Source organism: Syngnathus leptorhynchus, chromosome 16, assembly GCF_054491065.1.
Source record: "Syngnathus leptorhynchus isolate UIUO chromosome 16, UIUO_Slep, whole genome shotgun sequence".
Taxonomy (NCBI): Eukaryota; Metazoa; Chordata; class Actinopteri; order Syngnathiformes; family Syngnathidae; genus Syngnathus; species Syngnathus leptorhynchus.
The window spans coordinates 6,329,248-6,353,624 of NC_141210.1; the positions used below are offsets into that span (position 1 = coordinate 6,329,248).

General features: G+C 41.4%; 1 protein-coding gene across 2 annotated transcripts in view; it reads right to left on the bottom strand.

Annotated features, from left to right (window-relative positions):
* Positions 1-23,968, bottom strand: part of LOC147044451 (protein kinase C beta type-like) — a 38,506-nt gene extending 14,538 nt beyond the window's left edge. For both annotated transcript variants that reach the window (XM_085933507.1, XM_085933506.1), the window contains exons 1-11: positions 23,561-23,968; positions 23,079-23,110; positions 13,937-14,019; positions 10,030-10,141; positions 9,833-9,961; positions 7,374-7,530; positions 6,667-6,801; positions 5,634-5,730; positions 4,171-4,311; positions 1,706-1,879; positions 508-599 (exon numbers count right to left, since the gene is read on the bottom strand). In XM_085933507.1, coding sequence (XP_085789633.1) covers positions 508-599; positions 1,706-1,879; positions 4,171-4,311; positions 5,634-5,730; positions 6,667-6,801; positions 7,374-7,530; positions 9,833-9,961; positions 10,030-10,141; positions 13,937-14,019; positions 23,079-23,110; positions 23,561-23,739 — 1,331 coding nt within the window. In that variant the 5' untranslated portion in view covers positions 23,740-23,968. The remainder of the gene's footprint in view (positions 1-507; positions 600-1,705; positions 1,880-4,170; positions 4,312-5,633; positions 5,731-6,666; positions 6,802-7,373; positions 7,531-9,832; positions 9,962-10,029; positions 10,142-13,936; positions 14,020-23,078; positions 23,111-23,560) is intronic.
* Positions 23,969-24,377: the final 409 nt, after the last annotated feature.

A 24,377-nucleotide genomic window follows, 5' to 3' on the forward strand; every position in this document is an offset into this window, starting at 1 on the left:
AGCTAACGTGACCTTATCCTTTTTCCACAAAAAAAACAAAAACGTGTGCAAGACGTTTTAAGGCAACACGGATCCAAATAGCATCTGTGGATGAAAGACGAGCCATTGAAGAATTCATCACGTTGTCAGGGCCCGAATGTCAGAATGCACGTCATGAATTTAGCATTCAGTAAATGCAATCTTGGTTGAGGCAGGTTTGGGTGAACAATCAAACCTTTGGTAAATGAGGTCCAAAGAGACAAACCGCTAACGAAACACATGAAGGGCAAACGTCAACGAGGCTCTTAGCTTCGCTGACAGCTATCTTGTGAAATATGTCAGTGTGTTGGGTTCAACTTGACATCACCGATCTCGCCGGCTACATTCATTATTTCCTGCCTTTTTATGGGAGGTGTTTGAGTTCACATACGAGAGCTGGATGGCCTGCTCAGGATGGTTTATTATTATTAGATTTTTTTTACAGTTTGCATAAGTCATCTTTTTTTGTGCCCGCTTGAGTCTACTCACACAGCATGGGGCTCTTTGAACTTGCCGACCTGCTGAATCTGATACATGAGATCTCCGCCGTTGATGAACTCCATGACAAAGTACAAGCGGTCCTGTAGTGAGAAAGCAGCAAGGATGGAAGACAAAAAATAAAAATAAATAAAAAATAAAGGTCAAAACAGGAAAGGTGATGGGGTCAAATTGTAGTCATGAGAATAGAAGGATGACAGTGGTAGCGAAAATGGACTGATCAAGACTTATTCCACAACTGAGGCAACAAAGTCACATCAATTTCAGATGCCACACTCTTCCATTAGCAGAAAAAATTGCCAATAAAGATTTTTTTTCTACGTGGGGCGGTGTGTCCGTGCGTCTCCACGTCGTGGTGTGAGCTTGACTATTATTCCATAACTCTCATTTTTGTGCAGCGTGAGCTTATCGTGCGTTTCCACAGCGCTCGGATGATCAAACTATACGACGACACGTTACAGCTGACGATAAATACGAGCGTGGTGGAAGTATGTAGGGAAGCCGTCTGCTGCGTGGAGAATTAGTGCTGCAGAGGATTAACACACTCACTTTTACTGTGCGTCATCCAAATTTGCCTTGAACAACAACGGCAAGTGCACGTCCAAGCACATTATTCTCACTAATCAATACACACATGAAAGTCTGTCACGTAAATTAAGCGTATGGGCGTAAATGACGTGCTCTCCGAGTTGAGCGCGGCGGCGTTCCCGAGCTATATTTATACCTCTGTTGACTCATTTTAAGAGCGATATTATGGATTATACGTCATAGGATGAGCACGACTCCACCGTGGATCCGGTTTGTGTATTACGGCTGTGAGACGCAGTTAAAGACGTCAGAGTCCAGTGGCGGTGTCACAGCCACTTCACTTTGGAAATGAAATGAAAACCACCACAGAAAAAAAAAAATAATAATCTGCCTTGTTTGGTCGCTGTATCATTTTTATTTGTAGGTGTTAAATTGCATGTATGCTAATTTACTTAGCTTGTCTATGATGTTTCCCATGATATGTTAGCATCAAGGTAGCAAATTTGTTAGATGAGATTATCTGGTTTGGTTGAACATATGAGTGTTTATCTAAATTTGTGATGACATAATGTTTCATTTTGTTTTATGTGGTACAGTTGAATCGAGTCATTAAGAAACTGTTTGAAGCATGCACGCACAAAATGAAAAGAAATAAACCAACCATGGTTTGGAATGTGGAGTGCAGCTGTGTTAAGAAGGGCGGCTTTCCCGACAGCGCCAACACCCTCTTCTCCACCATGGTGCATTCCACGTCATCATCTTGGATCACCACATCCTTCTTTAGGATCTTGATTGCGTACAGGTCCTCGGTCCCTTTATGCTCTGCAAGCATCACCTAAAAAGAGAAGTGCAAAATTTTATCGGACAGTTTTGTCATTCCAAAAAAAAAAAAAAAAAAAAAAAAAAAAAAAAAGATTTGACAAGTAATCACAGAATGACGATATACTAAAAGCAGAATGCCAGTGCTCTAACTCTAAACTAAAAGAAAAAAAAAAAGTCTCCTAAATGGAAGACAATTTAAAGTGCATTATCAGCATTTAACGTCTAAAGCTACTCCGTTAAACTCTGCCGCTTATCAGTCTCAAACCAATATAAGCATGAGCGTGTTTTATCTTGAAAAGAGCCAATGAAAAGAAAAATATTTTAAAGACACAGCAGAGTTTCCATTAACAGGGAGAACTGTGTGTGTGTGTTCCCCAAAAGGCTAATTGAGTTTTGGAACCTCAATGGAGGCTCTTTAATCCAATTGTTTTTATTTATTTTTTTCATTTTTAAACCGTCTAATATGTTTGTTGCGTGCATTAGCATTGAAAAGTGTGTGGGGGGGGATAATTCAAGTAAACCAAAAGTTTAATGCACTTCTGGGAAGCTCTGACTGACTTTTACTTCATGATACCTATGAGATCAGAGAATTATCAGATTTGCTGTTTATACCTTATAAATATTCAGGTATGGTAATATCCAAGGTTTATTAGGCTTTGGGTCCTACAGGGGAGTGCTGCACAGATGGACACACTATCCGTGTGTGTGTGTGTGTGTGTGTGTGTGTGTGTGTGTGTGTGTGTGTGTGTGTGTGTGTGTGTGTGTGTCGAGGGCGGCCACAGTTCAAGAATATGCAGTATATGATCTTTCGCATAAAAGTTCAGCAAGCACTTGAACTTTGCATATGTAGAGGTGATAATATCCGGTCACCAAAGCGATGAGTGGCTTTCCATCTGGTCTCAACAGGACCACGACCATCTGGCTTGAACCTGATTTTGCTCAGCCGCAAGGACAGGTTTTCCTTAAGTGGGGGGGGGAAAAATCGAGCAGGAGCAGTGTCGCTCCAGATTGACTCGTACACTTGATTTAATGGCGGCCTGTTTCTACAGTACGGCGTCAATGCTGTTTTAGCCAATAAAGTTGTTCAGGGTCATTTGACAGAAAGGCAGGCCCGGGGTCACAAACTGTCGTAAATGATGCCACAGTCGGTGTTCCGTCTGCTGACCTTGCACGCTGGATGCACTCGGGGAAAGCGGGCGAGAAGCACAATCTACTGCGCGACACTGCAGTGCATCATGGCGCAATATGTTACAACACACGGCGCCGCCTTGCATTCGTCGGAACTGTCAGCTTTGATAACGTCTCCCCGAGCTGTGTGTCCGCCTGTCGATTATGAGGGAGGGGACTGACTGATCGGGCGCTAGTGTTAACATCATCCTTTTATTATAACCTTGTCCCGTCAATTAATTCATCTCACCTCTGTTTGATACTGATGAACGGTATTAAATCATTTCGAAAAGAAACAATATGTTGAATACAAATACCTGCCTTGACACGCAAGTTTAATTTGACCAATGTCAAATTAGCGTTCCCCATTGAAATGAATGGAAATGCTATTAATCCGTTCCATCCCCCCCCCAAAGCAACAAATTCATGCAATGTTTTGAAACGAAATTATTTTCATATTCAACAGTAATACCACTCTGACATCATCATTCAATACTAACCAGTATATAATCAAATATATTCGAAACCGTGCATCATCAGAGGCTGGGACATATTGTGCTTTTCACGAATCCACGCGAGCATTTGTTCTCCATTCATATTTGGCATTCAGACAATGCGAGACCCTCGACTCGGCTTTCAGTACCGACGCGGCACAGTGGCGCCTGTTGCCATAGAAACAGGCATCCAAGGTCTAAAACAGTCAATTGTCCCTCTCTCGTTGCGAATGTGTCACTTTCTCCCCGCTGTTTTGGTTGCCGCTCTCTCTCTCTCTCTCCCTTTCGGTTTTTCTTTCTTGCCTCGATTGTCATTCATTCATTCACGTCAGCGACCAAGGTGTCCCTGTTCCTGCTCTCTCACGTCGCTCCATTCAGCCTGTTTTCATACACCTGCTCTTTAAAATTCATTCACGTCGACCACACGCCCATCTGTCTCTCGGCTTTCATCGCTCAGTACTTGTCACGTCATCTTTGTCCCTTTCCCTTCATTTATCTTTCTCTAGCTGCGTTTGATCGCGATTGATTCTTTGGATGTCTCGCTTAGACTTTTTGGTTCACTCCTACTTTGCTTTCCTCTCCCCAACCACTTTGTATGGAGCTTTGACGTGACCATAGAAGTGAAGTAAAAATAAAAAGTCACCTTGCCAAAACTGCCCTTCCCCAGCACCATCAGGAACTCAAAGTCGGACAGCTTCATGCGATCTTGGTTGCCGTTGGAGTCGAAGCGGGCGGCGTTGGCAGATTTCCCTTCAGTGTTCTTGCTCGGACCAATTTTCGCCCTCTGGATCGGGATGAGATGAATGTAAGAACACGATTTTTTTTTTTTAAGACACCCCAGTCTTTAAGAGGATAAACATAACTCATTAAAAGATTATTCGGATTGGAGCAAAAACTTAGTTTTGGACCGAAGGGCTCTATGTACCTAAGCTATCATACTCATTCAAGTGTACCTAATGAAGTGACCAGGGTGCGTCAGCCAGCTTTTCCATCGTGATGGATTAAAACCCTTCATGTAAATGCAGAACTCGTACAATCCCAGTAAACTGCAGCAATTCGCCCCTTGGTGTGTGCGTGCACGATACCACCCCCCCCCATGCCCCCCCTCCGCCTGGTGCTGTTCCGCACAGCGTGTCCGAGGACCATGACCTTCAAGAGTCGGAGTGAAAGAAAAACAGATAAAGAGACAGAAGCTCGCAGGAGGGCAATGAGGACAAAAGCGATAAGCAAAAGAGCGAGTGGGGGAAAACATCGGGAACAGAAGGGGAAGCAGCGAGACATGCAGGAAATGTATATCGAGTGGGCAGGAAGCCATAAGAAGCCGTGAAATAAAGCAATGCGCATAGGATGAACATTTAACGTGGCTGGCGAGGTGCTCTCCATAAATCAAACTGGCCTGCGAGAAGACCATCTGATCCATTATTGAACACAGCAATTTATTGACGTATTTGGGGCTTCGCTTTTGCTTGGGTGGCCCACCGTGACAAGTAGCATTTATTTGAATTTCAAAACGTGGACCACAGTGGTGTGTGTAGCGTGCGATGCTCAATGACACATCGGTCAGATAAGCCAAACATGCCGGATAATTCTGTAAAAATAATTAGAGTGTGCGGAATTATTTCCGAATATGGGTCAGCAAGGAGCATCATTAATTCTATTTTAGATGCTGGATTCGCCATAGCGTGTTTGGGTAACACAAGATGGCAAAAGAAAATTCCATGGCCAGATTTTGTAGCGCCTTGGGGCGTCCGCACAAGACGTTACTCGAGCATCAACATTAGCTTGTTTTGTAATGTTCATTTTGTGCAGCGGGCGCCGACGACCGCGAGTGAGACCGACAAACGGCGACGACGTGACATTTGGCAAGCTGAGGAGGAGGAAGACGAAGCAACAGTCGTCTTGTGCCCAATGTGTTAATAATGGCCTTGTGATCAGACTTGCACATATACACTCATTTGTGCACACAGACACACACACACACAATCACCCCCCCCTGCAGTGTGCCAGACTGGCTGGTAAGTGTGTGGCTGCCAAATGCTAATAGCTCTCCAAGAGAGTGTCTCACACACACACACACACACACTGGGCTGTAGTAAACAGGCCCACCTCAAATTTCTGCCGTAGCTCCTCATTGCCCTCTTCCCCCTCCGGCGGAACGGGAACGTTGAAGTACTCGCCTTCTTCCTGGGAGAGCATCTTAAACCTGAGGACAGAGCATATTTCCACTTAAATCAATTCCCAATTAGTTGATACAATTTAGACATTAACTGCAGCCATTAGGCCGAGGCTGCCGACAGTTAGTACGCCAATTTAAAGTGTGAAAGAATGATCGGCTCATTATTTAGCAATTCCCTCTCCTTCATGGTAATCTCGCAAAGCCTGACAGAGGGGGCACTTCTCATTGCGCACAATCGATAGGAGACATTTTCACATTTAGTCCATTACTGATGCCACGTTTGACTCCTCGCTACATCACCTCCAAAAATTCACAGTCAATTATACGCCTTCGCTTTTGAAAAATAATGGTCATATAAGCCTTGAATTATTTACGTAGTATTTTACTTTGATCATTTTCATCTACTGGTGAAATGACTTTTTTTTTTTTACTACTCCACTTACATGTCACGTTTTTTTTTGTTTTTTTTACTGGACCTCAATAAGTCACGATCATTCTTAAAAAACAAACAAGCAAAAACACATTTATAACATACAGGGTACTGTAAATTACAATACGCCCGACAGACACACTGGAAATAAAAATGAAGCTTTGGGAAAGATTCGGCTCTTTAAAAGACGCTTCCCGCAGAGGCCAATAATAAAAAGTGTTTCTTTTAGTTTGCAAAAGCAGATGTTGCCTTCATGTCATTGAAAAGTGCCTACAGCGTCTCTCTCTATAGCACCATTTTGCCTCAAATGCCGGCATCTCATTAAAAGCCCTGACGGTCGTGTCAGCAGAAAGAAGGGATGAGAGAGAGAAAGCTAGAATGGACGAGAGAGAAAACAAGTGGCCGAGGGAAGATTTCGGCACGGGGGGGGGATGTCACCACAATCGCAAGAGCCCAAACCAAAGTAGTTCTCCGACAGCGCACTAACGAACAAGGTCACCTTCACTCTCCCTCCTCCTCCTCCTCCATCTCACCATCCATCCACTCCTTGTTTTTGCAGCTCCGAGATGCCAAAGGACAGAGATCCCATGAAGTCATTGCGGCTGGTCAGGTCCCAATCCCACGCCTCCACGGAGAGACGGCGGTCCTTATCGCACTCCTTCAAGTGGCTTGAAGAGAAACAAACATCTAGTTTGGTGGGCCATGATCTTCCAAATACATTCATGCAAATATACTTTTTTTTTTTTTTTATGCAAAATTGTGCTCCAATATATAACACACCAGAGCGGCGATGATGATGATTTATTAAACACATAACTGGATTCAACGGCAAGAAACAACCCCAAAAGCGAGGTTTTATTAATATAAGACGCCAGATGTTGTTATCTGAGCGCCAGCGGTTACGTACGCTTGGAAAGCGGCGCGTAATGTGATGCTTTTACAAGACGGCGCCGAGCGAGCGAGAGAGAAGACTAAATGAGGAACACAAGATGAAAGAGGAGGGAACCGATCGTGTTGGGAGAGACTGATGGAGGCAGATGAGAAGAAAGGCAGAGATGGCGAAGCAGCTCTAATTAATGGATTAAAAAAAAAAAAAAAAACAATCAAGGGTGGCGTTAAAAAAAATAAAACATTTAAATAAAAAAAAAAATAATAATATTAAAAAATATTTAAAAACAAATATTGAAAAAAATTAAAATACATTTTTTAAAATAAATACCTAAAATAAAAAAGCGCTTACAATTTAAAGGTCTCATTCCAGACGGGGTTGAGACAGCACTTGATGGTCTTGGTCTTTTGTTTACTTTCGCTGCGAGGATCTGGGATCAGTTTAAGCTTCACGTACGGGTCTGATAGACCGTTGGGATCCATTGGGACAAGATTCCTGGCCTCCTTGACTGCGGGGAAGAAAAAGGAGAAAAAAAAAAAAAGAATCCAAGAGCACACTTATTGTAAATCAGCCATGAAAATGACTCCCCAAGCCTTTCCATTTATAATTTCTATTCAACAAATTGATTTTGAGAAAGCAAATAACTGAAAAGGTTTACCACTTATGCTTTTGTCACAGTCGCCGAATGTAATCACATGCAACATTAAACATCATTTAACAGTCTGTTTTTGTGCTTGTCGATTGTCTGGAGGGGGGAAAACAAGGTGGGATCATTGCCATGAAAACAGACGTTGACCTTTTTTTTTTTTTCTGGCCCACATTCTGCAAACATCATCCAAACCTAGTTCCAATGTTTCAAGTCAAATTTTTGTTTTGCTTATTTATCCCTCACTTTCTTTTCAGCACTTTCTTTTTACGACGGCACTTATCTTTCATTTGTTCGCCGTGGCAGGATGGAATTTGGGAGAGGGTTATTTTGTCTTTAGTGGCGCTACTGTGTCAAGTGCCCATTTGATTTCCTTGTTAAAAGCATCTACAATAAAAGAGGCTAAAATAAAATGCTAAACTGGAGCGTCTGTTAAAAGGTGAAGCAAATTAGCAGCTACTTTTGCATCGTATGTACTTTTAGGATTTGCAAAACAAGAAAGGAAAGATGCTTGATTGTCCTGTATACGGGCACTCCGGGGGGGGTAGGGGGAAATAAATATTAGATGATGCCTGTTAAAGTGACCAGCAAATTCTGGCTGTAAAGAGGCTAGCATGCCAAAGAGTCTCATAGGACTCAGTAAATAGTCTGTGTGTGTCTTTTATATGCTTGCCTCTTGTTTATTTTAATGTATGTAATGGCATTTCCCATATACCGCACTAAAAGTGTGCTAACGTGTATTTAAATATTATTTACATATATTGTATGTCAGTGTCAGGGGGGGTTGAGCTGCGGTGTACCATATTGATACTAAAAAGGAATACCGGTACCATTGACTTCTTTTTGTACGATTTCCGGCAAAAAAACCATTTTTAAAACTAAATGCCATTCTGATGTCATATTGCGCTATGAGTCTGCGAGTTCTGTGGGTGACATGGCCGGAGTACTAAATGAGGTACTAAAACACAAGTCCCGAAGCCACAATGTTGAGAGCGCATTTCCCCCTGCTGGTCACTGTGTCCTTGAGCCAAATGCTTGACTGGCCTCCATCACCACAGATGCGGTTCTGCCACTAACACTCAGCTTTGATCTCCCCGAGTGACCTAAAAGTGATCAATAAAGTGTTGCTTTTCACTCGTGTCTGCTGCTTTGATTTGAGTTCTCTGGCATTGATGCATTTTGCCATAATGAGGTGCTCGGGCCATTTCTGGTGCTTTTACAGGCGCTTCTAAGCCTTTCTATGCTCTCTGCTACACTGCATTGAAGGTGGTAGTAGCTGATGTGGACTTAGTGACCCCTGTGGATGCAAAGAAATATTGCATGCAAAAAAGCTGCAAACTGGAAAGTCATGTAGTGCTGAAAGCCAACAAGCTGCATTTGTTGCATAAAATTGTGTGTGGTTTTTTTTTTTAATACATTTTCATATTTATTTTAAAGTTTGACCAAGCTTGTGCAATCAGATTTTACTCTACATTGTAATTCATAGTTATGATTTTTCAGGAGGAAAAATGTTGCTTAACCCAAGCCTTAATTAATGAATATTACTCAATCATCAGATGATTATTTCTTTTTTACCATACCTCCTAAAAATAATAATAAAAACATGAAAATATATAAATAAGTATCTGGGATTGAAAGACTGGACTCTGAAAGGTCATATAAATAGGTTATGGGATTGATGATCTACTATAATAGATATTATTGTATCATTATTAATCTGATGTGCTAGAGAGAAAAAAAACAAGAGCAGATTTAGAATCAGAGCAAATAAATAAATACATTTGTATCTCTGATTTATAAAGGAAATTTTTAAAAACATGTTAACCAGTGTTATTAAAACCCATACAAGATTTTGTATATGGGAACTTTCAGACAGAGCTACTATATCATAAACCTCTGCTGCCACCTAGCGGTTCAACATATGCATAAAGTTTATTCAACGATAACTATACATGTTATAACTTGAATGATTTCCTGTTGAAAATAAATAAAAAAAAACACAATGAAAAATGTCATGCCATACTGCCTAATCACAAGAAAATACAGGTAAGCAGATCTGCCTCACAGGAAGCGGACCAATCATTTGATCAATACTAACACATTCTGAACTGCAGTAAATCTACCAGTAGAGGGAGCAAGAGCGTTTGTTGAGAGCACTACTTACTGGTAACAGTGAGCACATTCGTCTTGATCTCAGCAGTGATGTAAATCCGTCCTCTCCTCTCAGTATGGTCGGTACCGCACAGGCTCGGCACATTGGCCACACAGCGCTTATGGATGTTCATCATACAATCTGTAACAGACAAGATCAAGCATCAAAAGGTGACACATTTTTAAGAACTGATTTGTGTTACTACGTACGGTCACATCTCATGCCCTGGTGAAGGAGGCCGTAGAGCAGAGAGCCACAATGGTCACAGAAAGTCGGACTGGAATAGGTGTGGATCTTAAATCTGTGCTTAGCCCTCGGATCCTACACACACACACACACACACAGAGAGAAATGTCAACATTTCATATCAGAAGCTTGCAATCTTGTGTAGACTTGCACCAAATGTTCAAAACCAACAACATAATATCAAAGTCAACGTGTGGATTTTCTCAAATGAAGTTGATAAACCAAATGACGCAAGAAATGACAATAACAAAAGGTGAACATAAAAATGTGACCAAAACCTTAGATTTATTATAAATGATCCAAATGCTCACTGCAAATGACGAGTATTCGACTTGGGAACTTGAGTATCATTTCCCCTTTTAAGAAGACCTGTAAGGCATAACTGGGGCAGAACCCAATTCTATTTCCGTCCAAGGTGTGTGTGTGCGCGCGTGGACGTGTGTGTGTGTGAGACAAAGACACCTGCAACCATGTGCATCCGCATCTAATGAGCTAACGTTTTATTTGTCGACTGACGCTCAAATCAACAAGTGTTACAAAATTGTTTACGCATGAAATCAAATAATTTCTTACAACACATGATAAAACAGAGGTTGCAATCTTCCCAATAGTGTTTTTCCAATTCCTTTGTAGTCATGAGCACAAAAACCATGCAAATTGATTTCTTCCTTTCCTTCACACCTGTCCGGGAAAATTGTGTTTAAATGAGATGGCTGCTGCCTGAATTATACGCAGCCTCCACAAGGTTTCTTCACAAGTGAGCTTCTTGTTAAGCCTCGATGATTGTGCGGTTGCTTGTGATTTCCTTTGCGTGGGCGTATACGTGCAACTGTGCAGATTTTTTTTTTTTTTTTGTCAGTGTTGATTCTCATCTCTTCTCAAGGGCGACTGCACCTCCTTGCTAGTTTTTTCTTCCTCGATAAAGGGGAAAAAGGTTGCTGCGATCGCGTCGAAAAAAAAAAAAAAGCACGTCGAGAGAGGAGCGGCGACGAAAACACGAGTTGCTGTGTAATGATGCTGATAAGAAATGTGATGTGTTGACAAGAGATCAAAGTTCATCGTACAGAACCATCTGTCGTCTGAAATGAATGTGCTGGTGCAACTATACCTGTGGCTAGCATCTAGCTAGGCTAGCAGCATTTTCAACATGCTTAACAATCACGCTAATAACACTTCACATGAGTTAAGAGTCCATTAAAATTTCGATGAAATATTCCTGCTAGTTTTGCTTAGAGAGTGAAAGAAGTTCTGCGGGGTCAAGTAAGGTCAAAAATGAGCCTGATAAACCCCAGTACTCCATTTTGGAAACTTCAAATGCATTCAAATATTCTCAATAGAAATTTGCCAACATGATTTTCAAAACTCATATCTCACTTCCCCCGTTTTCCTCACATGTAACATGTAGTGGGATGTCAATCCATCGCCATCCCATCATGTGACAAATGCGTCATGTACTCTCGAGCGCAGATGAAGCCTATTAATATTTTAGTGGAGTCAAAGTGGCGGACAACTGCACTCTTTGCATATGTGCTGCCGCTGAGTCTCTAAGCATGAAGTCAAGCTCATAACATATGCGCACGACGCAACAGTCGCTAATGAGTGCTACAGTAGCACCCACACAGTATGCTTTGCACACATGATTACTTTTTGGATCAACAATAATGTAGCTTCCTATAGCACTATGTTTTTTCTTTTCATATTCCAAACTAGTTGAGAAACGTGAACAAAAAAACACCTGGATGGTGAAACGGTGCACATGAAAACACAATCAATTGAACGCCGACGACCATTTAATAAAATATGTCCATCGCAGCGTATCAAGGGAACATGCTATCATGCTATTTTTTTTTTTTTTTTTTGCTTGCTGGCATCCTCACACACCCTCAAGTAGCATTAGCGGGCTGAGGACCTTGAATGTAGGTTTCATTAGAGCCTCATCTCATCCCTCGACTTGTCCCAAAGGACAAGTATTCTATTAACCCAGATCTATAATTGACTTCTTCTTTTAAACATACATCGTTGTGAGACGGAGGAAAAGGTGTTAAGTGGGTGACGATGCATAAATCTTCAACAGCTGCAGCCATTGCATTGTCCTTGACAAACATTTAGCCTTGCCGATGCAGAAGAATTGATAAATCAATCGAATCGGGGTTGATTTCTTCAATGTTGTCATGCAAATCAAATATTTACAGTTTAAGTGTCTTAGCGCGTCTGTTGAAATGGCTTCGTCAGAATCGGACAAAGATCGAGAATTATCGCATACTTTACACCCCCTACTTATGTCCTGTTGAAATTAGGCCGGTTTGAGGGATGTGCCCCGGGAGCCGGTGTTCACCCATCTTCTTGATCAATCAATACTAAATCCAAATCTAGCGCCTTGCTATCTTGTGTTCATATGTGCGTCCGACCAAACCTAATGACGCTTTGTTTACCTTTTGGCTTTGACATAGTGCCATTCAATCACTGTGCTCAGGTCATAGCTTGAAAGTGGCTTTGGATCCTTGCCGAGTATCTTTTAAGTCACGGACGGAGAAACTCGGGCTATTAGTAAATTAGCACCACTGTTGCATAACTGAAGGGCAAACTTCATTTCTACCTCCCTTCTTCCTTGCAGAGTCAGAGGAGCAGGCTTACCTGTCTCTTCTATTTTAATTTGCAAGTTGAAAAGGAAGCTAGCCTAGATTACCCCTGCATTGGAACTGAGGTCGTAAGTCCACAAACTCATTAAGGAAATGACATGGTGGGGCTGGTAAGGCCTGGTAATTATGAGCAGCCCCCCCTGGGGTGGACTGGCATTTAAATAGAATAGATAGAGGCGACTGCAGAGTGGAGGACAGTTGGAGAGCTATTCAAAGAACGGAGAGCACAATGTTGGATGAATAAACAGGTACTCTGAAGATGATTGACTGTTCCATCATGGTATAACACAATAAGGCAAATAACAGCATTTCCTCTCGGGGTGACTAAGTGTACTTGTCACACTGGAGGGTCCTCCTGAGGGAGACGAGGACGTTGAAATTTAAAAAGACCCTTGGGTTCTTCAAAGGATGACGTTGACTTGATGAAAGCGCTCCAACGATAAGCCAACGTGGAAAACAACTCGGGGTTTGTCCGGTATCCAATTTAAGAAATGAAATGACCTACCTGTCAGCTCTTTCAAATTCTCCACAAGTTCATGATCAAGGTAACACTTAATAACACTTGCCGGAAGAGCTAAGTGAGGAGGTGAATCCCAATATTAACAATCGATTATGCCAGCTGGCTTCATTTGTTTTTGATGATGGAACAATGAACTGCATTACAAAGTAGGAAAGGCGGTGAATAATTGAACAGCGCTCAAGATGTCTCCTAACCTTTATGGAGCCACATCCTGAACTAATGAAACTTAATTTCACTTGTGATCTTTCCAACTCAGTATGGATTTACTCTTTGCTCTGTATTATAAGTTGTAAACTATTCATGAAACGTAAGAGGAGTCTTGCTTGAACAGAAAATATCTTTCCGAGTTGCAATTAGATTAGTTTTCAAAACCACTGCTTAGTGATGAGTGAGTACCGATACCAGCCTTATTTCAAGGTATCGGTAGTCTCGATACCAGTATCGTTGCCTTCGTAATGGTTGTTTTACTATTAGGAATGACAAAATAGAAACATAGAAAAGTAAAATAAATGACCACATTTTATGTATTAAAAGTACTAGTGGTATCGGTACTTAGTATCGGTGTCAGTGACTAATTGAGTTTTCACACTGGTACTGAAACTTGGAATTAATTGAGAGTTCTCACGCATGGTCCAAATGCCCACATTTCTTGATGTACAGTACTAGACACGTTTTATTCTATTTACACACATGTTTGTGAGTCATACTCACATCTGAAGCTGGACCTTTATCAGCTCCTGGGCAGGAGAACGTGACAAACTCGTGGCAACGTTTGTGCACCACGAAACAGCACACTGTGGGGGAAGAAAGAAGAGTTTTTCAGTTTCATGAAATGGGATTCTATTTGTCTGGCACAAAAATAAGGTGAGGGGAGTCTCGGGGCAGGGTCTTCTCTCCGTGACCTACTTGCAGCGGTCTGAGGAGACTGGACAAATGTGATTTGGATGTGTCCAAAAAGTGTTCAATCTGCCATGTAGCCCAGCAAGTTATTAAATGGCTTCCAGTGGGAAATGTTCTGTCTTATTAACACCCACACACTCTTATTGTCAGTCCTGCACCACTGAGCCATTGTCAGCCACTCCGGATAAGTGCTTCTTATACATGGCTACAATTCAAGAGAAGGTGGAATGCAAGAAAATCTGCGTTCTGTTTTTGCATTACTTTTAGGTTTTGGTTTTTTTTATTGCTTGGGGAAAAAAACTGAATTCAGCTGGGTTAACAAGAGCTAATGGCAAAGAAACACAAGAAAGCCTCGATGCACTGCTGCCATCAGGCCTGTCGTCCCCATCAAATTGATCAATGTCAGATTTACTGGCAGGTGTGACGAGGCGAGTTGGCTAAAAATAAAATTGTACTCTAAGAGGGGGGGGATTAATGCACTACATTTAATTTGGGGATAAATTGGACTTGTCCGAAACGTACGTTTGAATTTTTACATGAGTATTTTTGTTTACAACAATTACGTCAAACTACCGTGCAGACCTCTTGCTACTTTTCTGATCTATTCTTACTTGGACAATAGATTTGTTTTAGCTCAGAGCGACTCGATCCTTGAGCGCTGACGCATGGTAATGACGTGTGACATTTGCTCCAAGGCAAATAACTGAGGAAATAACTGAAAGCCAACACCTCTGGCCTCACCTTCAATCTGTTTACCAAACAGAGTACAAAAAAAGATCAGCCGTGCCGTCGTCTGGCTCTTATTGTGCTCTTTCACAAGTATGAACAAAAAGTTCCTTGAAGATCAGTTGCTTAATTTGTTTGATTTTATATGCAAAGTTAAACTTTGGAAAAGATCTGAATTTGCACATTTGTTGTCATTTAAGACTTACTCATCAATTACTGCATACGTTCTTTTTTTTCACTATTCTGACCTTACTCTTAGTCAAGTAATTATTTGGAGGGCTATTTTTGTAATTTATAAAAATAATAATTGATATATACTTTGGGAATATTTTCTCTGCCTCTGTTCATAAAACACCCCATTGTTTGGAATACTTTTTGTCATCTGGTTTTTTTTTGGACCGTACCCAATAAGCCAACAAGGTCGTGCAACAATAAATCTCAACAGTTGAGAGATCCAGAGAGTGATTAGAGAATATTCAAACAAAGTATTTTCTTCATTTGGCTCCATCACACACAGTCACATGCACCTCAATGGTACTCGACTCCCACGCAATATCCTCCTCTTTGGTCGCACCTCCCCCTCACTGATATGATACAACACACGCATCAGCCCACCCACTCATCCCAGTCATATCGCAGATTGAATACACAAAGCGAGGGTGGAAGGAAGCAAGGAGGTAGGGAGGGAAATAGGGAGAGCTGTACGCACATATTGCTTCGAGGCAACTGCTCTTTTGGAGTCACACTTCTGCCAAATCCTTTACCAAAACACAGATTGTATTGGTAAAAAATAGAATGCACAACATGCAATGGAATGACCCTTGGGCCAAAACAAACAAAATCTCTTTATATAAACAGAAAAGACCAGCGCATATATTTAGGGTTTTTATGAATTCTTAATTTGATCATAAATGTAAAGTGGCATTTCTACATGATGTTCCATGAAAAATATTTTAAAATATGTCAAACTCAAGTAAGTTTATCAGGGCTCATTTTCAGCATTCAAAATATTATTAAAAAAAACAGCCAAAAATATTTGTTGACTTTTTTTACGAAATACAATCTTTCTTAGCATTAAATTTCACAATCATATTTTTTTTTTTTGCAGAGGCAAGCAGCCATGTGATGTACCTGCAGCACTCCAACAATGTTAGCTTGTTGGCTGCAACTAGCGTTCCAAATTGTTTCCCAGCCAGCAAGCTGCTTGGTGTTTGCCTGACAGCTTCTAATAAGCAGGATAAATTAAGCTTTTCACAAGAAGGCGGCAAAATATTGATCCCAGTCTTTTACTGGAAGGTCAAAGTGATTTGGGGACTTTCATTTCTACCTTATAAAGGCCATTTCAGGTGAGAGAAGAAAATAGAAAACATTCATGGTAACTTTCAAAACTCAAGCACAAATCCTTCACGATATAACAACTGGGTTGTTTTTCCCCTCAGTCATATTTCTGTGATGCGTCTCGAGTTGCACAGGCCTCATCAATATTCACTTGATATTATTACATAATGCCTGGTTTGTCAATCAATATTAAAGTCCTGTTGTGCTCGGAGAGAACAGAGCTACGAATGCAAAACAGTGACAATGCGACTGCTTGGCTGAATATGAACAAAAACTTTGATCAGCCAATGTTTTTGCTTTTAATTGCAGCGATGCAGATTGTATTTTTTTTCCACCAAAAGTTTTACTCCCATCATATTTCTTCTCTGGCAGAAGACTAACGCCGCACAGCATTTTCCACTAATGAGCTACCAGCGAGTGCATATGAAAGAGAGATGCCATGACACGAAGCTCCAGTGATGGCCCAGATTCTGACGTCAATGCAAAACACACCAGCTCGTGGAGCTACGCTATCGACTGTACAGTACTACCGACGTGATTCCTTCATCTTGCGCCCAAACATGACATCCTTATCTGTGGCTACAGCTGAGCAGCGTTTTAAGAAAACGGCGAGACAGACTGCCGCTCGTATTTCTCGCTGGTGAGCAAGGCGGGAAGACAATGATACAAGCGGACAAGGAGCACGGTGATAAACAGGAGGTAGAAAAGTCAATAGTCCAAACAAACTACATTATTCTCCCCTGGGTTAGCTCGTGTGTGTGTGTGTGTACGGGCTTATATAAGGGGGGTTGAACAACCTACGCCACAGTATAAATACCCACAATGCTTATGAAGATGGGAGAAGGGTCAAAGTGAGTCAGAACTCCCCTATCATCCCTCCTCTTTCCCTCTCAACTTGAATCCAGCAATCTTTTCATCCTTCCATTGCATCATCTGACATCAGAGCTTCTTCAAGCTTTTTCGAAGGGTGGGGGGGGGGAAGAAGTGGCTTACCCAGTACAAATTATGTTATGCTAGTAATATCAACTTCAGGAATCCAATAAAAATAATAACAGTTTGAATATTGGCACTTCACCTTTCACCAACATTAGATTAGAACTTTTCCTGTTCTGTAAATATCATTGACTACAAAATCCAAAAATAAACTTTTAAGACATACAGAGCCTTTTTTTCTTCCTGTGGAGCTCAGTGCAAGACGTGAAAGAAATGTTGGCACAAGACGGTTCTACATGGTCGAGCCAACACCTTCCCCCTCATTCCTTCCTTCCTTCCTTCCATTCAGCAACTTTCATTGACTTCAGCTCCTCCATCTCTTTTGGTCTTTCAACATGTGATGCTTCATATGCTGCAATGTCCCGATACAGACTGAAAGGAGAATTTCCATTCAATTGAAGCAATTGACCTCTGCTCACTATAAATCTAATGTACTGTTCAAAGTCTGGATTCGAGTCGGTGTGCAAAAAAAAAAAAGTCATTAGGTCCAACAGCGAGAGTGGATTTTCCATCCGTGCACTGTAAAGAGAACAATCATTCATCCAGATCAGACACCGTCCGATCATAATGGCCGACATGAGATTACTTTGTTTTTTTAATCATTTTTGTGCATTGGTGCAGAAGAGCAATAGACCTGAAAGACTCCAGGTTTTTTTTTTTGTCCCTGAACATTGAAAGATACACACAAAATGTCACATTTTGCTGCTGTTTTAAAATGTTGCAATGCTTTCAGGGCATACCATACATCGACAACTAACTGTGCATCAGCTCAGGATTTCTGCTTCCTGTCCTCCTTCTGTTTGTGTGACTATGGAGGGCTCTTACTCCAGCCTCCACAGCGTGACCCGAAAAAGCTAACAGCTACTGAACATGTCCAGCCAAACACACACAAACATTTTATACCATATATCAAGTTTGGACCACTCACTTTCCCTCCTCCCTCACAAATGCCACTTTGTCTCTTTACTCCCCCGCAAAACTCTACCGTCTGTTTTGAGCACAGTGGTAATTTTTTTTTAAAATAAATAAAAAATAATAATTTAAAGTGAGGTTTGGAAAGAATCATCATTAGAAGCGCCAAGTGCGATAATCCCCCTTTCCAATTTAATCTAATTTACCAAAGCCCTCGTTAATCCAGAGTGAAATGATATAAAAGGTGATGACTGAGGTAAAAAGAGATCTGGAAAGTTCATATTCCCTACAAATAATGGCAATACTATAGTTTTGAAGGTTTTTGTCAACATTTACAGGTAAACGAATAAATAGCGCAAACAGGAAATACGTGCGGGTTCTTGTGTTTGTGTGTCTACTCTATACAGTAATGTGTTGCATCTTGGCAAACATCGACAAAAGTTCACTCAAGCCTTGGCAACGGACCAATGCTGTCTGTCTGCGTGTTAACACGTGCACGTTCAGAAATGGCAGATCGTATCGCTCGTCGCACGACACAAAAATGTGAGAAGTGCAAAGCGTCGTCTCATGGTGGTCACCGAAGAAGAAAAAGATGGGGGATCGTTCGAAAGAGATCCATTTGAAAATCTAACAGTCACTTAAAATATTTTGTTGCTCATCAAAACCAGCAAACAAAAGGAATAAAAGAAGTTGATCCAGTATTGGACAACACGCAGGGCAACACACAGAAAGGCAAATAAACGAAGAGGCAGGGATGAAAAAAAAAAAAAAAAAAAAGTAGTCCAGGATGAATGCTCTCTGCCCCTGTTGCTAGGTTACCATCTGTCTCGGAAAGGGTTCAAGCGTCTCAGGAGCAACGGTGACATAGTTAGCTGCTCTCCATCAAGACTAACAAACAGCAAACTTAAACCGACAAAACATGACGGAAATTTTGCACCACAACTGGGTGAGAGATTTGAAAACTGCAAAAGTTGGCTGACTGGAACAAGATCTCACACCAATTTGTTCTCAGTCCGACAGTACCAATAGGAAACATCGGTGACCTGTCCAGTCTTTAATTGTGTGCTATTGTGTAGATCCCGAAACAGGCTTGACCTACATGGGCAGCCCGTCATGTCTCGGAGGTGTCGCCGTAGCGACGGGCGTACAATCGCCACAAATGTCAGCAGCAAGGACAAGTAAGCTCTAAGGAAGATGAAACCATACAATGGATCATAGAAGGTCGCTGAAGGGAAAAACAAAACAAAACAAAGGCATCAAGGTCACATGACCCTCACCAACCTCCAACTTGAATAATTGCGTCTTTTCTTACAGAAAAACAAGAGCGCTCTCTACGCTGCTGAAACTTAAAAGAGGAAGAAGTTAGTGGAGGAAACACTGGTCGTTACAGAAGAGTGACTGGCTGGTTGGTTGGTTGGGCGGGGACCGAATTTTCTTGAGGCAACAAAAAAAACATCTATTCGAGCAGAACGGGAAAGAAATTCTGACTTCCAAAAATGATATTGGATTATTTTTGTGGGTTGAAGAACAACATCCAATTGTGTGTAGCCTAAATGCATATTGATGGATACGATTTACTCTATGCTGATTTGAGACCCATCGATTAAAGGAAATAAATGACGCAAGAGCTTCTGGAATTTAGTCAAAATATTCAGCATGACAGCACAAATTCAGTCATGGTGAAACTTCCCAATCCATGTTTTCTGCTAAGCTTTTGAATGATCCTTGTTTTCCTCCCAATCTCTCTTCACACCTACACACTCGATCCCCACTCCTCCATAAATCCATCCACCCGGGCCTCCATCCATCCATCTATCTATCTATCCCATTTGGTGTGGCTCTCAGAGGAACACTTGAGCTATTTATAAAATCATCAAAGCCCACAGCTTCCAACACCACGTGAGAAAAGGGGGGGGGGGGGGGAGTACGAGATGGAGAGGGGAGCCAAAGCCAGGATGGAAGGAAGCTGGGGGACATTGACAAGTTAAAGAAAAGCTGTTGAAAATCAAAAAATCTGGGCAAACAGAGACCACGGAAAACAAAAGAGAACCTTTCCGCTCTTTGCTTCGGGAACTCGTCGATGCGCATGTTTGCGCGCGTGGGAGGTTGTTTTTAGACCCCGGCGCCCACACAGGTTGGAGCTGCAGAAGCACCTGAGATGCCATAGACACCGACTGTTTGCAAATGTTCACTTAGTCATTTGAACTCGGACGGGCTCGTGAAGACATATTTGAAGAATCCAGAGAAGGTGTTGGCAACGTGCCCGCCGGCAGCTCCGTGGTTAACGGCAAACACGGGAGACGGGCGATTACGCTTCAAAAGACATCCTTAGTCAGAAAGATGTAGGAACAGACTTTCAAAATAAAAAAAATATATATAAAAAAACGTCTGAAAGGTGCTAATAGCTGAACCAAAGAATGCATTTACGGGCTTGTTTTAAGTGCAACTCCACTTGCCTGTCCATTATCTCCTCTGCCTGGAAAAAAAAAATAAAAAAAAATCTCATCCACCAACTCCGGCTCAAGTGTCATTGCAGCATGTACAGTAGCGCTCTCGCTCATTTCCCACCAGCTGCCTCACCGGACTTGCTCTATTTTTGTCAATATACCATGGAATTGTCATATGCCCGGCGGAAATCATTCGCTGAGATTTCGAAGAACATAAATGATCCACTGTTTATCGACATCTTGTGTTACACTGTGACAGGATTTCTATAAGGATGCCGTATGAAGACATTATGGAAAATCTTACATATATTGTATTTATATTGAGATGAAGCACCTCCAATTTAAATCATCATCATCAGTTATATTTATAAAACCGTCGAGAAAACAGCACTTTTTTATTTTATTTATTTTTTTTAGTTGTGGCTCTCAAAGGACTTGTTACATATCTGCTCATTTTTTTTCTCATTTCATCTACTTCCTACACCATTTGGTTTATTATCCATTTTTCCCCATTGAGATTTTTCATGCACCAGTTTGTCTTCCAGAGAGGAACTACTAATGTCGAATACCCCCTGAAGACTTACAGGCCACAATTTGTTCATTTTTTCTTTTTACTTTCTGCAGCCTTTTCCCAGCCTCAACAAAAGGTACACTGAATATTACCTAAAGTTGTCTCTCATCAATAAAGTATAACGTTAGCTAGATAGCATAACTGTTCATGTGGTTTTTAAACTTACCATTACCCACATACAACCTAAAAACTTGCCTTTCAGTCTTGTGAAATTTCAAAATTAGCTGAAACGGACCATTTGCCACAAAAAAAAAAAATAGTTTATTTGTGTTTACAATTACATCCCGTACTAATTATTAACTCATTCTAAGGCATTTACATCACCAATTTTTTGTTAACCCTTCCCATCGACACAACAAATGAGTTCCTCTTCAAGGCTAAAAAAGAGAACACTGGTCCATTAATGCGGGGCTGAAACCGTGGAGGACACTTAACAGCTTGTTAAACACTGAAACTCATTGTTAACACGCTCGTTTATAATTGGACACACACATCCGTGCACATAACCAGTCAAATCATTCAGTCACTTGATATGTTCTCATAGTTTATAAAAGCATAAAGAGCGCTATATTATATAATTGAGACCTCTCTAGATCCTGTGGGCATTCCAAACATGGTCGCAAGGTTATATTTTGCTCCAGAGCTGAGGCAATGTTATTACATTGTTGTCAGTGAATCTATTTCTCAGAGGAGGTCCTTTACTATTTCACAACAAACAAACCAAACAAGGCAATCAAATTTCTCCAATTTTCTTCGGTCCAAAACATCAATTGAAGAGGAGGAGGAGCACGTTTGCACACTGACCTATGCACTTTGCAGGCATGTCAGCTTTTTTGTTTATACTTGCAACAATCCATAGAAAACAAAGAATCAGCAACAGTCAACACACCATACAAAGGCAACTGATTGCACTACACTTTAATATTGGTCATAAATATAGTTTGGACTTGTTTGTGGGTTGAGGTCTGAACCAAAGCAAATAATATGGTGTCTTGTATCTCACATGCTACATTTATGCTAGCATCTTTAGCTAAAGTTGTCCAATTAAATACAATGTTGAGTACGTCCGTTGCACACACATACCGCAATGACACGACATATTTCAAATGTTCCACTGTTGTGTCTTTTATTTCCTTCAAATTGCTGGTTAATGATTTAAGTGATGAATTAATCCAGATTTTTTTTTAGCTCTTGTCCTATTTTTGACTCCATCCTTTTTCCTCCTCCCATCCTGCTAAAATTCCCAGTTTGACCTCCCCCCACCTGCCTTTCTCCCCTATCCCCCCCTGCAGTGAAGCGGATGCATTCCTAAAGGACACTATTGACATGCCACATATGCTCCCAAGCTAATTATCAGCTATCACACCGCTGTTGTGAACAGAACCTCTTCCATCTTTCGGCATATAGGCACAGTTGTGTTCCACTGTTGCTAGGAGACGTGAAAATGAAAATCCTTGAATATATCCAGTTGATGATTAAATCAATTTTGAGATATATATATAGAGAGAAAGAGAGATCTAAAAAAAAAAATAATACATCAGAGTTGGACTTATCACTCCATCTAGTCATCTATGTCGTTTTGAATTTGTTCATTATTTGTGACCATGAGAGAGAGTGAAGGTGTGTCGCTGAAAGAAGAGAGTAGGAGGGAGGGGGGTGTAACAGACTGAAGGATTTTACACAGATTCTCAGACAGGCTGACTCCATCAAGGTTAGGTTTGGGCCTTAACTTGCATCAATTAGTGAGTCACACCATTGTGTGTCATTAGTTGTTTATGGTTGGATGAGTAAAGTACACAAAAAGCAAACATCCATTTTCAGTTAGATATTATATTGTTTGTGCACACTTCTTCCTGAATCATCTTGCATTTTTTTTTCTTTTTTCTGTGAGGATCACACAGATCACAACAACTTTGTGCCAAAAACACTGGGGGGGGGGGGGGGGGGTCGAGGAGAGTGCTCCTACCTTGACATTGGAATCCTTGCTTGCCAAAACCCCTGTGAAGGGAATGAACAGGTTGCAAGATTATACAAAAAATTCCAACAATGATCGAAAAGCAAGCGCACAACAGCCACACATCATGAGGCTTGCATAATTAGAGTTTTGGGAATACCACACAACAAAACTAAAAATAAAACATAGCAAATCAGGACAAGCTGGTGATAGAAACATTGAAATAATACTTTTTTTTTTTTTATCAGTAGCCATTTTTTTTAGGGTGCAGCTCACACACTTGGCCACAGACGCACCTGGAGATCAACAAGTGCACGACAATAAGACAATTCTGTGTTTATTTTGGAAACAACAAGCGTGCACATCCTTTCTTTTATTCATCCAGTCACAAACAAGTGACTGACATGTACGGTTGCATCTGAGGAACAGTACATCTCCGTCCTTCCTTATTTCATTGAAGAAAATAACATTTTTCAGAGTGCAGCTGTGCTCACCAGATGAAGTCGGTGCAGTGGCTGCAGAAGGTGGGCTGCTTGAAGAAGCGCGCAATGAATTTGTGGTCCTTCACTTCGTGGACGTTCTTCTGACGCAGGGCTCCTTGACGGGCGAAGCCCCTCATGGGCTCACGGGGTCCATCCTCACCGTCGCTGTTTGCCGCTGCACTCTCAGCCATTCTCCCTAAAGTTTGAACTTTAAATGATCACCAAAAATTCTCACAGTTGTGTCCTTGTTTTTTGGTTGGTTGGTTGGTTGGTTGGTTGGGTGGTTGGTCAGAGCGCAGCAACTTAAAGAGCAACGACGTGAACCCTGCTGCAGCCGAAATGTTTGTCGGCTTCAATGTTAAGCGCAAGCGACGAGCGTGCAAGTCGCTGCAAAGCTGCCCGTGCACTCAATGATTGCTCGTTTGCATCCAAGCGCGAGCACGGCGGGTAACGGGCGCGCGCGCGCGCGCGCATCAGAGAGGAGAGAGCAGGAGAAAGAGAGAGAGAACATTGATCTCTCACAATTTAACGTTTTAAAGTATTAACAAACAAAAAAAACACTATCGGCAGTGCATGAATTTGAATGGGACTGGATAACATTCCACCTTTTAATTCCATTCCACAAATGGCAAAAGTAGTCACACTCCATATTTAAGTAAAAGTACAATTAAAATGGTTAAAAATTGTCCTATTATTCAGTTCATGTCAATCACGTGGCAAGCTGAGAACAACACATCTTTTTTTTATTGAAACGGAGAAAGCACAGCTGCTCAATTGCTTATTTCTCTTTCTCGCTCTCTGAAGGATTTGGAAGGATTGCATGTGTTTG